The sequence below is a fragment of the Tympanuchus pallidicinctus genome, unplaced genomic scaffold, assembly GCF_026119805.1.
Source record: "Tympanuchus pallidicinctus isolate F22 unplaced genomic scaffold, pur_lepc_1.0 scaffold8, whole genome shotgun sequence".
In the NCBI taxonomy this organism is placed as follows: Eukaryota; Metazoa; Chordata; class Aves; order Galliformes; family Phasianidae; genus Tympanuchus; species Tympanuchus pallidicinctus.
Window position 1 is genome coordinate 8,713,501 of NW_026294802.1, and position 17,802 is coordinate 8,731,302.

The window sequence follows — 17,802 nt, forward strand, 5'->3', positions numbered from 1 at the left end:
TCTCCATGTTGACCTGATGCTAATTTCCTATAAACGTCTCAGCATTTACTTAGCCACAGGAACCCATTACTCAGTAACAAAGTTCTATTCCAGTGACACGATATCTCTTAATTAAATGCAGATAAATGATCGACTGGTTAAAGTCTTCTTTCAAAGGAAAAAATAACCAATAAACCACCACTTCTTCCTTTATGGATTTTATTCTGAAAGGGAGGCATGCCTCAATCCGGTGCCCAGTTCTTGGTTGTAAAATTTTCCACTGGGCAGACGCTTGTGTTGTTTTGACATGCCGCTGTCGAAATCCACAGTAACATCTAAATGTGTCTGGCTCTTTCGGCTCTATAGACAGCGGTCGCTTAGCAACGCCGGCTGTCACCTCCTTATTATGGTAAATTCTAATTGGCCGCAAGCCTGCTGGAGATGCTGATTAATCACAACTGACAATATCATTGGTTATGCACCTCGACATTTGCTCTGTCACCGGCTCCATCGTGGAATTTTATGGACACGAGGATTTTTAAATATTCAACCGATTAGTCGCTGATGGTGTGGTGGGAGAGGAGAGTTTTTGCATTTTCTGAGCTGAAATTAATCTGCCTTACTGCAGGTCATTGGCAAAGCTCAGCTCCCGGCTTTGGCTCTCTGCTGGTGAATTGACAAAAGATAATGCCCTCTTTCCCCTGGTTTGCACAGAGCTACCTCTGCCAGCACCAGCAGAGAGAGGTGAGGGTGAGCAGGCTGAGACCCTCTGTGTCCTGCTTTGGGGCCAGGCAGATACGGGTCTGCAGGGTTTGACTCAATGAAACTGAGGTGGGAGAAGTCACACTGCTCACTTCACAACGCTTTGTGGTGGAGTTGCAGTGCTGGAGGAGGTGCTGGTAGAAGGTAAAATGGTGGGCCGCTTAGCACCTTGTATCCAGCATGCACGCAAGAATTGCAATCTTTACTTTTACTTGATGGTCAGCTTTTCCTGTTCAACCTCTTCCAAACTTTGTGTACAGGGTGTAGGCTCTAAGTTACCTGGGAATGCTATTTTTCTGCCCCTCGTCTACACAAAGTAGGAAAACAAAGAGAGAGAAGAGTAGTTTTTAAAAAGGACCAACTTTATTTCTCTGTTTCATTTATTCACAAGAAGACTGTCCCTTCCTGTCCACAGAAATACTGGCAATAAGTCTATGTTAGCTTAAAAGCCTCTTTTGTATGGATGTACGCTGCAGTTCTCTTTCAACCCAAATAGATGGATAGTCCTTGGATCTGAAGTTAATGCAACTCTTTACTCGTATGCTTCTCGTGTTGTTTAATTTAGTAGCCATACCAACACTTCTTGAAGGAAATCAATGCTCATTAATTATGATCCCACTATTTAACTCTCCCACATTCAGTACTCTGCCAAAACTTACACAGAAGCATGGAAATAGAAATACTGTGTTCCACTATTGGCCATACTAGAGAGTATTCAGGGTTATCTAGAAGGCATCCTGTTAATAACAAACTCTTCCTCTCTAACCCAATGAATTATAAATGAGTTAGTTTTGTTACGAATTTATTGCATAAGAACTTGGACTTGTTGTTTGATACTTATTTATATATCCTGCTACATAAATACCTCATTTCTTCTCCTAGGACGCTGATTCCTTTGCCACAGATATCTGAACTCTGAAAAAAAAAAATCACCACAATCTCCCTGTCTGTTCACCCCAGATGTCTACCTTTCTTTTGTTCCTCTATGCAAATGCTCCGGCATCACTGGGAGACCATATAACATCAGAGTAGCTCTGGAGCGTGGTTTCCCTGTGCACTGCAACCCCTAGATGTGCTATGAACATACACTTTTCTGTCTGGACACTCCGAAAGAACTGGAAGCTATTAGCCTGTGACAGAGCTATAAATGTTAACAACTCTGTACTCCCCATTGCAATTCCTTCAGACAGAAGATGTGCAGAGAGCCAGAGTTGGGTACAGACTCCTGATATCTCCATTTCAGAAACACATGATTCTATAATGATGCCAAAAGATAGCTTCAGTACTAGCAATAACAGAAACTGATCATCTACTCTTTGAGCTGTCCAGTATAGGACAAAACCCAGAGAGAATATATTTTGCTAGGGTTTGACCTATAGTACTCCACTGAACTGATGTGGCTGGGGACAGAGATGTATTTTGCCCTTTTCTCTCCACAATATTGGTGTAGTGTCACTGAAAATTTCACTAAGCATGATTAATTTCATCTCCATTTGGCAAAAGCTTCCAAGAACTGATTGCCAAATGAAGAAAATTTGATCTCGGAAATGTGTACAGTTAGGAGCAATTAATTGAAACCAGAGGTTCTAGAGCTGTTGGGGAGTCAGTGCAATGATTGCTGCTTGAATTTAGAGATTGATTTTCCAACACTTTCTAAGAATTTTCTAGCATCTTTTGCGTTTGCTCTGTATCCTCAATTTCTTACTTAAGAAGCTGTGCTCTGCTTTGCTAGTGTTGTCCAGGAGTTCCATACTCTCTGTGTTCTCTCTTTTAAGTTTTCTTTTTCAAATGTATATGCAAAGATTAATAAAACACTCCACTTCATCGGAAGGAAGGTTTGGTTCCAAGTAACACTAAATTCAACTGCTGTAATGGTGAGCATAGTTAGATGACTTTTAGGTGTGATACTGCAGTAATATTTGGCAGTCTCATCCCACTTGAGATGCCACTGGGATTGGTAGCGGATCTGATATTAAGCGTTTCACAGTGAGACTCTTAAGTAGACTCTATGTACCATTGCTATGGGAGCACTGAGAATGAGGAAAGATAGGAAGCAAGACAACCAAGGCATTTCACTTCCAGCCTTCATTTCATAGACTGCCTTTGTGAGATCAGTAGAAGCTACTTAAATTCTCTGTACATGAAACATTTTTCATTTGTTAAATGGGAATATTACCAACCACTGAAAGTTGATCCAAGCTGTAATGCATGAGAAATTTGTGAAGTAATATAGCTGGAGGTTTTAAAGTAAAAGATGAAGTTGCCTGTGTCCCTGTCATGCTCTCCTCAGCTATTATGTACTGAAACAAGCTGATACGTTAGTGATCTTGCTGTACTGATCTTGATTCCCTATTTAGTATTTCTTATTTCTCTTTTTTACTCTGGTGCCTGTGATGATCCTGCAGTTCCGAACCCCTTGTCAGACTTGATAAATAGCTTTGCTCTCTTTTACAGCCAACACCAGCAGAAAACCTATTGATTTTTATTTATTCTGATGGTGCTGCAGTACTCTTGTCATCTCCTATCAGTATGCTGGGTATCCTCTTCTCCATTAACTAACTATTAAAACAAAACAGAACACAAAAATTAAAGAAAAGAGTGCAGCGTAATGTAGCATTGTCCTAAATAACCTGTGAAGTGGAGTTTGTGTTAAGGCATTTTCCTTCAAATGAAGGGAGACACAAAGCAGAACTTGTGATAACATAACAAAGCAGTGCAAGAAAATCCTCTAGTGTCACTTGAAGGTGTGTAGATCTTTCAGATCCCACTAGGACAGTATCTGACAGCGCAGCCACAGAGGGTTCCTTGATTTTCTCTACTCTTAGACAGTAGTCAGAGGCTTTTTGGAAGGGACTCTGGAAATTGCTGTTGCTATTAAGTAAAGCAAGTGCATTCACTTTAGTTGAGGCAAATCACTGAGTTAAGAGCTGGTATGTGAAAAGTACATATCCTTGGGCTGCAACTCAAGTGTATGGTTGAGTTGCTCTCCTTGATAAGTTGTGCCCATGAATAGCAGGGCCCCACTGTGAGGGGTTTACAGAATCAAATGTGGGTTGGAAGGGACCTCTGGAGATCATCAAGTCCAACCCCCTCTTAAAGCGTATTCCCTGCAGTAGGTTGCACAAGCAAGCATCCAAATGGATCTTAAATATCTCCAGAGAAGGAGACTCCCTCCCTGATGGAAATAGACCTCTGTACTTTTCCTGGTTTTAGTCAGTGATTTGAAACGTGGAACAGAAGATAGTCTTGTGCTGAGGATGTATCTTTTTTCCCTCCTCCTTCCCTTGTATTTTATCTCACTTGTAGGACAGGAGGCTTGCCACGACCTCACCATACTGTACTGAACAACGAAGTCTGCAGTATGTCTGCCTATCGTGAATAAAATCCAGGCTTCTACCTTACAGTTTTGGTGCTAATAATAAACAGAATGGTAATAGTAAATGGCAAGGACCACATCAAACTAGAGGAATGTGAGGCTGATGCCTTTAAACAGTGCAAACATCCCCATGCACTCTGCATACGCAGAATCGGAAGCTAATTGTTGTTATGTGCCAAATCGCGTATTGGCAGGATTAATGCAGCAAAGCCCCTGGCATCATGAAAACCTTAACCCCAAATGCTCTCTTTTGGCAAAAGAAAGAAATTTGGACTCTGGGCTACTCTTGCTATTAGATAACTGGCAGATCAAATATTTACAGGGACCATATTGTTTAGATTTTTCTTCATCCTGTTATTCTCAGCCAATCTGAACACAGAGCAGCTGGGGTTTGTTTACCAACCAAGATCTGAATCTCAGGCAGGTTATGCAGCTTTTATATTTTGACTGGCAAATGATAACATATAGGAAGCTAGTGATACCCAAGGCAGTGCAGATCAACGTGTCTGTTATTGTGCCGATTTCTGAAGTTTGGTGCAGTTCACCTCCCTCAATGCTACTTTATTTTTCTTGATGATTGAACAAAGAGTTTAAAGTATTAAGGGACTTGAGAATCTTTCAATCTGTGGTCTTTGTAGTTAGCAATCTTGGAAGAATTCATGTCCCTCAGGAGAATAAAAACTCAAGCCCAGGATTCCTGAGTATACATCCTCTGTAGCTTTCATATGCAAAGAAAGTCTTCTTAATATGACTCTCCTATGATTCTAACAATAAATCAAATCCATGTGTCCCTCTCCCCATTTTCCTGGTTAGGTTTGCTAGCAAGTATATCTTATGGTTAGAAATGAATTGCAACAGTATTTTGAAAGGCTAGTAGAATGTGGGAAGTTCAGACATGCTGTGAGGTGCCCTGGCCAGGAATACGTGCCCTGACCATGTCTGCCAGCTGTTGGAAAGCAATAGCAGCCATCTGGGTGGTTTCAAGTTTGGTGATGTGCTGAAGAAAAGAGAAAATAAGGCAATAAAAGAAAAATCTGAAATGATTACCATCTGTTTAGAAAACATCGTACCTGTTAAAATATGGATTTTCATTTTGTTCTCCTTGACTGGCTCAATTCATTGGAAGGTCTGGACCCAGAGAATATAAAGCATTTCACCCTGGTTCAGTGTGTTGAACAGAAATGTGTTAATTTTGATGAACCATTTGAGAAGAAGCTCACTGCAGGGGACCTTCTTTTGAAAGCAAAAAGGGCAGAAAACTTTATAACATGGTGCACACCTCGCAGATACATACCAGCTGCTTTTACAGAATACTAACCTGGCTTCAAAATTGTTTTGTGAGACTCCTGTTGCACAGCCCAAATCAATCCAGCTTTGAACTGAAATAGCAACAATCTGCGCTGTCCTGTATAGGTATGAGACCTTGAGAGCTGCTCAATACATTCTTAACTGAGACTTCTGCCTTCGGAAAACACATTGGATGCTCCCACGTTGGCCTTTTGACTGCGTATAGTCTTGCCCATGTGTTAGGATGGCAGTGTGCCTGCACACAAAGTGTTATGCCAGTTTCACAGAGGTAGAAGTGCCAAGCAAAATGGACTTGGCTGGGCAGCCTGCAGAGCTTTCGGATTGTGCTGAGAGGCTGCAGTAAGTCTTTTTTGGTAACAAGAATGTCAGAGTAGTAGGACAAGTGTGTTCTCATGTTTGTTGACATCCGTATGTTGAAGGAGGTTGCTCAGGAAGGAAAGATGGTTTGCTGTGCATATGTCTGCTAGTGCTTGGCATAACTGAGGCAAGGCTGGGGTACTAAATTGTAGGAGGATCTCAGCAGCCTGTGGAGAAAGAGTCATGGTAGGTAGTGTTGTTGGGGTAATGGCTGCATTGCTGCTATTCCCTCACTCAAAGTAGCAGTCAGCCTCCTTCCTCTGCCCTTCCTGAATGTGTAATCAAGGCAAGTGTCTGATGCCTTATATATGTAAAGAGTTACAGAGAGACTTTAAGGACGTCTTGGTGGTTGCCTGTGTCTGGTTTCCATGAAGAGAATATTTCACTGTTAGCTATAGCAGGCTGTGGGTTAGTTCTACCTGACCATCATGTGCCAGTGACTGAAAGAACTGCTAGCCACACAAGGCAACCCTTTTCTTGGGTGTAACAGCTGTATTTTTTCTTCATGAAACTAGTGATATGCATGGTCTTTTCCCGATGTGTGCCTTAAATTCCTCAGACTGAGGGATAGGGGAATAGAAATGCTGGGCCTCTGGTCGCGATATCTTTATAAGACTATGGAACCATAGAAAACGTTATTCCTGCTGATCTGGAGTGTATGTTACCTAAATACAGTGTACTGTAAATATGGACCATGATAGATCATCAGATGGGAAAGGGAATTATTTAAAAAGAAAGAAGACTATCTAGGTATATAGCCATAGATGAGCAAGAATTAAAGGTCAAATATGCATCAGGGCCTCTTGAGTTCAGGCCCCAGGCTGGAGAATGGTTTTCCTATAATATGTAGGATTACTTTTAACAGGTAATCCCAGCATTTTATCTTACCTGTGCAAAAGTGCCTGACCGCACCTGTGGAAGAACCAAAGAACTTTATGCCGTCTACTGGATAAGACTAACTTAGAATAATTGATTTTTAAATTGTTTTTATTTTTCACAGTTTTTAACAATATTCATAATGGAATGCGTTCCTTTCTAGATGGTACCACTAATAAACCAGGCCTGTGATGTCTTGCTGAGTAACTTGAAAGTCTATGCAGATTCTGGCAGAGCTTTTGATATCCAAAGGTAAGTTCAACATACCAGAAACTAATACCAGGTTTTAAAAAAAAAGTCAGTATCAGAAATTCAACAATTATTCTAAACATTCACCTACTGTATGCATAACAGAAGTTTTTTTTTCTCTTGCTTTTATAAGTGGAAATCACAGAACAAAGGATGTGTAATACAGATGCCTTTTCTTCCTTGGGGGGAGACACTGCATGCTTTAAAAGTAATTTTGGGAAAGCATCTACAGTATTTCCAGTTGTTGTTTAATGAAGTTTTACCATCTGGAAGCAGAAAGAAAAGTTGCACCAGTCCCTGTTCGACTACCGTCTACTTTCTGCCAATAATGTACAAATATAGGAATTGACCTAGTATCAAATCCTTCTGTTCCATTACTTTCATGCTTTTTTTGTATGAGATTTCTTGAGCGCTTAATCATTCTTGCCACATTCCTCCTAACCCTGTCTAATGGCATGCTAGCCTTTTGTGAAACAATGAGATTGGTACTCCAGATTAGAATGCACCACTATTTTATAAAATGACACTTTAGTATTTTCTGTACTGTGCTTTCTCCTATTTGTTATGCATTTATGATTGTATTATCTTATTTTTTGTTGCTTTTTCAGCAGGGATCTTCCCTCAATATTTTCTACCCCCTTCTCTGAGCAGACACAGTTTTTTTAAGGCATCTGTATGATGTATGCATAGTTCAAGTACATCCTTTCTGTTAGGCACTGTTTTACCTACACATCATTTGCTAGGTTTATCAGCATCTTCTGAAGTTTCTCATGACTTCCCCCAACCTGGAGTAGTGCAAATAATTTTTTTTCGTCTAAAGGAATGGATATTTAGCCACTATTTATCCATCCCCTGCACAGTACATGTGTATGTATGTATGCAAGTGCCTGTGTGTGTACAAAGATCTCTTTATATTATACATCTAAGGAGTTACTATGAAACTTGGAGATACATTGTGCTTACCATAATGCTTTGATTAAAATTGAACTTTTCAGTCCTCCTGGGTTTTTCCCTTTTTTGCATTTGTCCTTTTTCTTTGCTTAGTTTTCCAGCTATTGATCCATGATGGGGTTTCACCTCTCAAGAGGCACTTTTGTAAAGTCGAAATGAGTGATGTGGACCATCTGAAAATATGATCTTCCAGTTGTTTTATCATACTTCCATTTCAGCCAGTCTGACATATATAGATGTGATTCTCTCTGTCTTGGGAGCTATTTTTTGGTTGTAGGTACTCTATTTGCAATCTGTTGTCTTCTGTATGTTAGTTCTCTTTAGCCATTTTGTGTTTTGTCAACAACTCAAAATGTAATGTTTAAGCTTTGTGAGATAAGTGATTGAATACATCTGAAACTATTTTATTGTGGAATCTCTCTTTTAATATTTCAGTATTCAATAGTACATTTAGTGTGTGTGTAAGAGGTGAAAATCTAAAGTTGTTACTTAACTCCATAGCATTTTTTTTCTCCCACATTTGCCTTAGAGTCCTCAGAATAGCTGTGGTCCAAGTATTGTAGTTAGAGGTATTCTGCTTCATGGTATATACATGGAATATACTGGGCCCTAGTCCCGTCTTTTTCTAATTCACGCTCACTTGGGTTAAGACACCAGAAGAATTTGATATTAGCTTTTTGTAGTAAAGAACAGTCACAGAAAAAATGTAGCAAAACACTCAATTGCAAACAGATCGGAAGAATCAGAAGATTGCAAGGATATTTCACATTTGCAGTTCATTATCTCAAGTTACTATATGCGCTAATGCTCATTAGAAAAAAAGCTTGATGAATGGTCAGATATGTGGGGAAGGATTCAGTAAGTTCTAAAGTGTTGATGCCAAGGTCTACACATCACTTGTAGCTCTTAAAAAGTTTGCTTCTCCTCTGAAGAATTATGGGTTTCATGTGATGTCAGTTCCTTTTGGTTTTGACTGGGATTTTGTATTAGAAGGGAGCTATCAATAACAAGAAAGAAATCCTTAATAGGAAGTTGTACTTAAGGACCTTTTCACTGAATCATAGAATCACCAAGGTTAGAAAAAGCCTCCAAGATCATCTAGTCCAATTGACTACTTGGCACCAATATTTCCCTACTAAACCATGTCGCTCAGTACCACATCCATATATTTCTTGAACATCTCCAGGGACAGTGACTCCACCACCACTCTGGGCAGCCTGTTCCATCGTTTAATGGTCACTTTTGGAGAATAATTTTTTCCTAATATCCAACCCTCACCTCCCTTCTCATCTTATCACTAGTTACATGGGAGAAAAGGCTGACCCTTACCTCACCACAACCTCCCTTTGGGTAGTTTTAGCTGTTCTAGTGGTAAGGTTTCCCCTGAACCTCCTTTTTTCCAGACTAAACAATCCCAGTACTTTTGTGCTTCAGATCCCTCATCAGCTTCATTGCCCTTGTCTGGACACTCCAGACATCTTTCTTGTGGTAGTGAGGGGCCCTAGACTGAACGTAATACTTGAGATGCAGTCTCTCCATAGCTGAGTACATGGGAATGATCACCTCCCTGCTCCTGCTAGCAATGTTATTTCTTATACAAGCCAGGATGCCACTGGCCTTCTTGGCCATTAGGGCACATTGCTGGCTCATGTTCAGCTGAGTGTCAACCAATGCCCCCAGGTCCTTTTCCTCCATACAGTCTTCCAGCCACTCTGCCCCAAGCCTGTAGCATTCCCTGGGGTTGTTGTGGACAAAGTGAAGGACCCAACACTTGGTCTTGTTGAACTTCGTTCCACTGGCCTCAACACAGTAACCCAGCTAGTCCAGAAGTCTTGTGACTAACAGTTCAGAACTGTTATGAATGTTATGAATGTTCAGAATGTTCAGAAATGTTCTAGAACTGAACTGGTATGAGATGTTGTTTCTGCATTCTTAAGTGAGAAACAAATTTTCTCTTTTGCAAACTACAAACACTGGTTATGAATTTCCACATTAGATTTCTAGATAATCACAAATACACTTGATTTTTAAAAAAATAAATTATTAGTAAAATTATTGAGCTACAGGAAAGCATTTTGATTTAGAAGAAGTGATTGTTATTAGTAAGTACTGGCATATGTCAGAATGATGGAAACATCTGTTAAAACTCAAATCTAAAAACGAAAAGAAAATCAGAGACTAAAATCGCTGTTACATGGTGTTTATGGGATCGATATATTAATGAGTATGTAACTTACAGCTAATGGGTTATTATTCTCAATGCAGGTGTTACAACTGCTTTACTTTGGATGTTGTTGGTAGTGTAGCTTTTGGTACTGAGGTGGATTCTCAGAAGAACCCTGATGACCCCTTTGTTAAGAATTGCAGAACATTCTTTGAAATGTCTTTGTTTAAGCCTCTTCTTTTTCTAATCCGTAAGTATAGTCCACCTTTGTCTAGTTCTTTATGGTTATTTTCTGAAAATCATTCATGCAAAAGAAGCTCAAGCAGGAGCAGGAAGATGTATTGCAGACTTATTTCAGATGTGTTCAGAATTCAACCTACAGCCCAAGTATATCCTTTAGATTATCATAGTATGATCTACAACTCCTGTCATGGTTAATGTAACTTCCTCCAGAAACTGAGTCACAAAAAGCAATGCTTCATCCCGATTTGAGTGGAACATTTCTGGGACCGATAGCCTGTGGGCTATACTTCTATATTAAAACAGAGTAACTGTTACCTAATACATATTTTATAAATTATGTGTGGCCCTTGGAAGCCTGAGAACAAAGCTTTTGTGCATCCACATTACTTGGTAGAGAGGCTGAAATCCCACCCATAAACAGCAGTGTACTAATAACCAGGAGAGAGGTAGATGAGCATAAACAGATAACATGAGTCCTTTAAATTCTCATTCAAATAAATAGAAGTAGCCTAGCTGATGCTGTAAAGGATAAGGATGGTTAAGTGCCAGCATAGGTTGTCTTTAAGAGAATCAGTTTATTTTCACATGGATAGATTGGGAATGCAACAATATGGTACAGAATAATTTAGCTCCAGATCTGGAGCAGTAGGGCAGTGAGAAGTGGGGCTGAAGAAGCTGCAACGTATTTAATATTGATAAGGTTATTACAGTATTGCTATCTAGACCTGTTCACAGTAGTGTCAGGTACTGCGGTGGCAAAGCTTCCTGTGCCCATCTGATCCTACTGGCATTACAGATTGCACCTGTACTAGCAGCACATGAACTGTTTCCTTCTGGAACTGTGCATCCAAAATGTCCTGAGGTTAATGTTTAACCTGGTTGCAAAGTGGGATTTGTGACTAATTTCTGAAGGGACAGAGATTTGTTCCTAGTTTCTAATACTGGGTCCTCCATTAAAAAAAAACAAAACAAAACAAACAAACAAACAAAAAAGACTTAATTTGAAAACTGTGTTATGCTTTTGGCAGCAGGGGGTTTCTGATGATTTTTTTTTTCCTCTCAGTTTTAAACTGTTCATGAGTTAATTACAGATCTGTTTTAGTACAGGACTGCACTCTGGTGTCTAGCACCTGACTCTAAAGGTGATGGACTGGAGACCATCCTTGTAGTAACTTTCTATCTTAAGAATCTTTGATCCACTTTGAAAAGCAAAGGAGTGCAGAGTGCAGTAAACCAATGCCCAAGCATTGAAAAGCTGTAAATGGGAATGACTACCACACAGTTGCATGCATCAGTGCCAGAATCTCCTAGGCTAAGTCAAGATCCCCCACCTCCTGTGTGTAATTATTTGCATAGGCAAGGAAAATTATTCCTCCCTTTGTTGTATTGGTTCTGTGGCATCAGGAAGCTGAACTGAAATCTGGAAGCATTATGGAAGACTTGCAAGTCAGGGCGAGCTTGGTGGGCATCTGTTCAAGCAGAGAAGTCACAGCCAAAATGGAAATTGTAAAAGGAAGTGCTGTACTGACATACAGGAGTGGAAGGGAGAGAAAGTAGAAAAAAACAGCTTTCACAAAAATAACGCATCCCAGTTGATGAGATTTGTAATATTAATGAAAGGAGGGGGGTATTACATGCTTTTACACTCTACTTCAGTGTTTTCTTTCGTAAAAATCTCTTACAGTTTCTTTCCCATTCATAATGATCCCATTGCTTCGGATTCTGCCAAACAAGAAACAAAAGGAACTGAATGGATTTTTTATTCAAACTATAAAAAATGCAATTGTCTTCAGAGACCAGCAAGATGCAGCTGAGGTAAGGCCATTTTTATGACAAATTTATGGATAAACAAATGCTTTGAGCAAAAACTGGAAGTGGCACGAGCCTCAGCTGAAAAAGGGAACTCAGTCTGTTTGAACATTCAAAGCAATTTAGTGAGGATTTTCTTCATTTTTAGCTTCATGTACCATCATCCAGGCTTAGTGCTGATGCAGAACTGTTAAGACATTACAGAAAAGGCTGCTTCTCTCAGTATTTCTGTTCAAATAAAGATGCAGTGAATGTTGGATCTGGGATGACTTTCCAACCCAGTTTCTGGATCCAGAAGGAAGGAGATTCATTGTGTAGATTTTTTTCTCATCTTAGTCGGGAGTCATTAAGCTTTTCTTAATAAAATGAGAAAGGGAAGAGGCCCTACAGAATGATTCAATCCTGTCCTTATCTAGCAGGTGACAAGGGTTTTACATATTCCTGTGGCAGTTTTTACTACTTCTGAAACTGGGAAAAGAGAACCCACATGTCTGTTTAAGAGCAGACATTTTGTATTGCTATGGCTAAAGAGAAAACTAGTACATTCTACTTAGTATGTAAAACAATTGATGTGTATTAGTAACAAATCAGCCGTTACCCATCTCTTTCATTTAGACATAAGGCAGTTCTGATTTTTGTTGTGTTAATCACTGTTGTGAAGTATCTGAAGGCACAGACATTTTAATAAAGTTCTCTCTATTTATGATGTATGAAATATTTTGAACCTAGTGTGTGCTTCAATTTTGGAATATGAAAGTTGTTGAGATCTTCTTTTCCTTTTTGGCCATTCTTTGCTGCAGAGTGCATGTAATTTGCCTAAAAAACAAATTAACCACTTAATTATGGATGTGTAATGAGAAACAAAGAATATAAAATAGAATTCCATAGTAAACGAAACAGAGACAAGCGTTGCATATCAGTTGACTGGAAATATGCCATAGCATACCTATCAAGAAGCTTCTAATACTGAAATAAAGGAGATGTTTCTTTCCACTTTGAAATGAACAGCAATTCTGATGAGAGTAACAGCACAGGTAAGGATGGATCGGATCATCCCAACTTCTTCTCACAGCTTAGCCCCACAGCTGTCACCTTGCAGAAGAGCATAGATTTTAATTTACGCAATGTTGTATCTAGGGCACATTTAAAAATCAAATTGTACTTCAAAAATATTACTGCTTTGTACTGTGTTGCGTGTTCTGCTCTTTTTCTTTGACACTCTTTGTAGTGAATTCTCATGTGTTTGTTGTGCTTGATCATCCCATGCTTCCTATCTTTCGTCCAGCTCATCTCTCTAAGTCCTTTCCCCCTGTTAGCCTTTAAGTCTTTTCCACCCTTCTTTCCATCCAAAAGTTTGTGTGCGCTGCTAAGTAGTCATAAATATTTCATGATTCAGAAACATGGGTGATGTGTGTAAGCTTGTTGCAGACACTTCATTTCTAGTGCATAGATCCAGTGGGAGCTTTTAATAGCCCATTCATGGAACTGTACGTATGGAGAGTTTTGAGTCAGATTTAGTTAACGTATTAACTGTGTGTGTATTAGTGTTATGTATTAGTAGAATGTATTTCTGTGTCAGTAACACTGAAAACATCAGTCAGGGACTAAATTCTTGTTTATATTAGAGATGGTCATTCTCAAACTGCAGACTGCCCAGTTAAAGGACAACAGGTGATTGTGTTTAGGACAGAAAGAAAAGAAAAATGAGTTCCTAGAGACAAGCAGGAGTCATTCTCTCTGTATGCAATTTGTTTGCAGCTTTCAGTGGTGTAAGTGATTTGCAGAGGGGTTTAAGATTGTGTTGGAAGGGATATTGGGAGGTGCAAAGCTCTCAGCCATAGGATTTGAATTTTGTGTGTTGCTGTGTGGAGCCAGGAGTTGGACTTGATAATCCTTGTGGGTCTCTTCCAGCTCAGGATAACATATGACAGCAGTAGTCCAGTATCAGGACAGCATGGAAAGTACAAGGTCCATGTTTACCTTAACAGCATATGCAAAAGTCCATGACTGGCAGTGATCCCACCTGCTCCTGGACTTCTACCTCATTTGCAAAGTTGTCATATGGGAACAGTTTCAAGTGCTAAGAGTTAGTCAGACTCTTAGGGCCAGCTTTCTGAGAGCATATTTAAATCCCCTGTGCAGTTCAAGAATCATTAATGTGGCTTTCAAAAGTGACTGAAAAGTTTGAAGCTTCCTTTATTTCCTATCTTCACCAACTGCCTTATTATCCACTCTTGGATTTGAAGTCGGTGGAGCACAAGTTTTGTTACAAGAAAAGACAATAATTTGCCAAAGACTTAAAAATGAAATGTGAAGTGGATCAAAATATAACTGCTGTCCAATTCAGTGTAGGAATGTAATCTAAAGAGATTAGGTGTCCCAGGTAGCCCTGTGGTTGAAGAATAATTATGACCTGTGCCCTAGGTATAGCATGATGAAAGATAGCCACTGAAATCAATAGCAGTTTTGGCATTGAATTTTAATGATCCCATGATACAACCAGTAGCTACTGGTTTCTTATGCTAATAATGAGAGCTGTAAGCAAAATCTTACGGTCTCCTTGTGCTGCATTAGATCAGTGGAAATTCCTTAGATTGCCATATTCCTAGATGTTACACTGTGCCCATCTTTTACTTCTCATTGATTTTATCACCATTAAAAATGTTTTTGTTTTTATCTTCTGGGGGAGAAAAAAAAAACATTTGAAACATACTGTAAAACAATAAAAAAGCTCCTTGAAAGTGATTCAACTGAAGCTTGTCTTCCTCTCATCTGCTGTGAACATGAACAAAGAATAAAAAAAGGCCAAAAAATGATGTGACAGGCAGTCAGCTTGTTATCATCCATGTTCCATCAGTAAATGAAACAATACTTCTAAATGCCTAAAGATAATCCTACAGGCAGATAGTAATTTTACAGCCAGGTTTAGATCTAATAATATGCTTGCAGCTCATATGAGATCTGTGATGTCACTTTTTCTCATTCCATCAGTTAGTGCTGCAGATGTCATTTTAATTATATATTGTATTTCTGTGGTCAGTCAAATAATTTCAGTCCTGGATATTCCACTCATTTGGATTATATACAAAAACATTTAGTCATCGTACTTCAGAAATTTTAATATATTACATTTATTCATTGATTCAAATTATTGTATAAAGCTTTTTGCACTGTTTATAGGAGAGCGAATTCACCCTGCTCAGAAGAAGCTGCACAAATTTAATGCACCACTTAACATCTACTTTAAAGACCCCAGTAGGATTTAAGGGTTCAAATATCTTACTCTGATTGTCTGCCCAGGTTTAAATCTTTCCCTTAGGCAAAAAGCTTCCAGAAACAGGGTGGGTAGAACGTTTGTTTGTTTCGATAAGTGATAGTTTGATAGATGTTCATTTAATAATCTGATAGGCAAATCATTGTTCATGTATGTTTTTTTTTTCTTCTGTTAAGTTGTTGCTTGGTTCTTGACATGCTAGTCTGTTATAAATGATCTTATCTGCATGAAGTCTTTCATGGTGCTCGAAATTACAACCCCTAACACTGTGGGATGAAAGTGACCTCCCTCAACAGAAGAAAGGCCAGAATTTCATTTTTAACCCATAGGAATAACGTTGGGAATGTAACAATTTAATGATATTGCAAAGCGTTGATTTTTGAGGATCACAACAGATATGCAGAAAAATTCAGTTTTCGAAGTATGTACACTGTTGTAAAGGAGAACTGGAGAATTCAAGGAGGTTTGCATAATCACAGAATGGCCAGGGCTGGAAGGGACCTCAAGGATCATGAATCTCCAACCCCCCCACCACATGCAGGGCCACCCACCAACCCCCACGTTCAGCATTAGTCCAGGCTGCCCAGGGCCCCATCCAACCTGGCCTTGAACACTTCCGGGGACGGGGCATCCACAACCTCTCTGGGCAGCCTGTTCCAGCACCTCACCACTCTCACAGTAAAGAACTTCCCCCTGACATCCAACCTAAATCTCTCCTCCCTCAACTCAAAACCATTTCCCCTTGTCCTGCTGTTATCTACCCTTTCAGATAATCGATTCCCTTCCTGTTTGTAGGCTCCCTTTGGGTATTGAAAGGCTGCAATGAGGTCATCCCACAGCCTTCTTTTCTCTAGGTTGCAACACATTCTTCCAGTGTCTCTTAATTTTTCCAGTCATAGTGTCTGCTGTGAATGCATAATACAAGGTCAGTGATCCATGCTAGGAAGATAGTGACCTTATGATGTTTCTGATGCTGATCAGCTGTTTCTTAGTGGTCTCAAGCTGTTTTGAAATGAGAGGGAGACAAGGCACAGAGAAGTATCACCACAACTGTATTCACTGACATCTCAGCTGGCAGTTCAATCAATCTGGCTGGATATCTATGGGCTGCCTGAATGCTTTTGCTGTATGTCTGGAGCAGACAAACGATGGTTGGACATTAGTAAATACTTCTCCGAGAATGGTCAGCTGCTGGAACAGAATGCCCAGGAAGGTGGTGGAGTCACTTTCCCTGGAGGTGTTCAAGGAACAAGCAGATGTTGTACTGAGGGACATGGTTAGTGGGAACTGTTGCTGGTGGGTGGACAGTTGGACTGGATGATCTTAGAGGTCTTTTGCAACCTTGGTGATTCTACCATTCTGTGATGGGAGAAGTTCTGCTCTTGTGCCATGTGGTATTAAGCCACAGAGAAGCCCTGCTGCTTTCAGCCATGTAGATGACTTGACCTCCCAAGGATTGGTATGGCACTGGAATACTGTTTATTGTGCTAGGTCTGAAACAAGAGGTTGTCCTCTGGTCAGCAACTGCCAGTGAAAACAATTACAACATCCTTCTCCATTTTTTTTCACTTCTTGTTCTTATTCCTGACTGATACTATGCCCAGTCCTTGGTAGGTACAAGTCCACATGCCTGGGCAGGTACAAGTGGTTCCTGCTGGGTAGAACTTGGTTATTGTAGCATCACCCATGAAGGCCTAAAAAGGGCTGATATGTCTGGAAACTGAGCTGAGTTTTGAGAAATGCTTGTGAGGGGGAGGTAACTGCCCTTTCACTCCTGTAGTAACATGCTTTAATGAAGTGGTATCTTTTAATATCTTTCTGGGAAACGATGGCCTGGTTACAACTTTAATCTCTGGAACACTGATTCCCAAGGAACAACATGCGATGAGCTTCCCTAAGTGCTTTGCTTAAGGGGAAGAGGGACGTGTGTGTGTACCTGCATTCTGCAGGATAAGGGACAATCTGAAAACCTAATTACTGTGGCACTCTATTCTTTTCTCTCCCTTCCCCAGCTGTTCCCTCGAGTTTTTCCTTTTCTTGAACTAATGAACTATTTTATTCAAGAACTGCTTGAAATTAGTTGAGCAGAGGTAATCCTCCTGAAAAAGTCTGATCCTCTCCTTGTCATGGGAAAACTATACAATTACTAAGAAAACTTAGTTAAAAATTTGCTAAATGCTATGTACATTCCAGGAGCTATGTGCGTGTTTGAACTGTGGAAAATGCAGTGCAGATGTTTAAAAGTAAATATTTTTCTAAGGAAACGGCAGATGGGAGGATTAGACACTTTCTAATATTGTGCAGTTTTCCTGCCATTGTAGAAAACTAAGCAAAACCTGTTTATATTTAAAAGAAGGTGGTGTCCATTTAAGGATACATAGTGCGTGGCAATATTAAATTATCTATTTTTATTGATTAATAAAGTCAGTAAAACACAGATCAGCCTGGTCCTTT

The 17,802-nt window shown here is 39.8% G+C and overlaps 1 protein-coding gene across 9 annotated transcripts in view; it reads left to right on the forward strand.

The window, feature by feature from the left end:
• TBXAS1 (thromboxane A synthase 1) overlaps positions 1-17,802 on the forward strand; it is a 243,706-nt gene that overhangs the window by 139,076 nt on the left and 86,828 nt on the right. For all 9 annotated transcript variants that reach the window (XM_052667451.1, XM_052667452.1, XM_052667449.1 and 6 more), the window contains 3 exons: positions 6,822-6,910; positions 10,124-10,272; positions 11,950-12,080. In XM_052667451.1, coding sequence (XP_052523411.1) covers positions 6,822-6,910; positions 10,124-10,272; positions 11,950-12,080 — 369 coding nt within the window. The remainder of the gene's footprint in view (positions 1-6,821; positions 6,911-10,123; positions 10,273-11,949; positions 12,081-17,802) is intronic.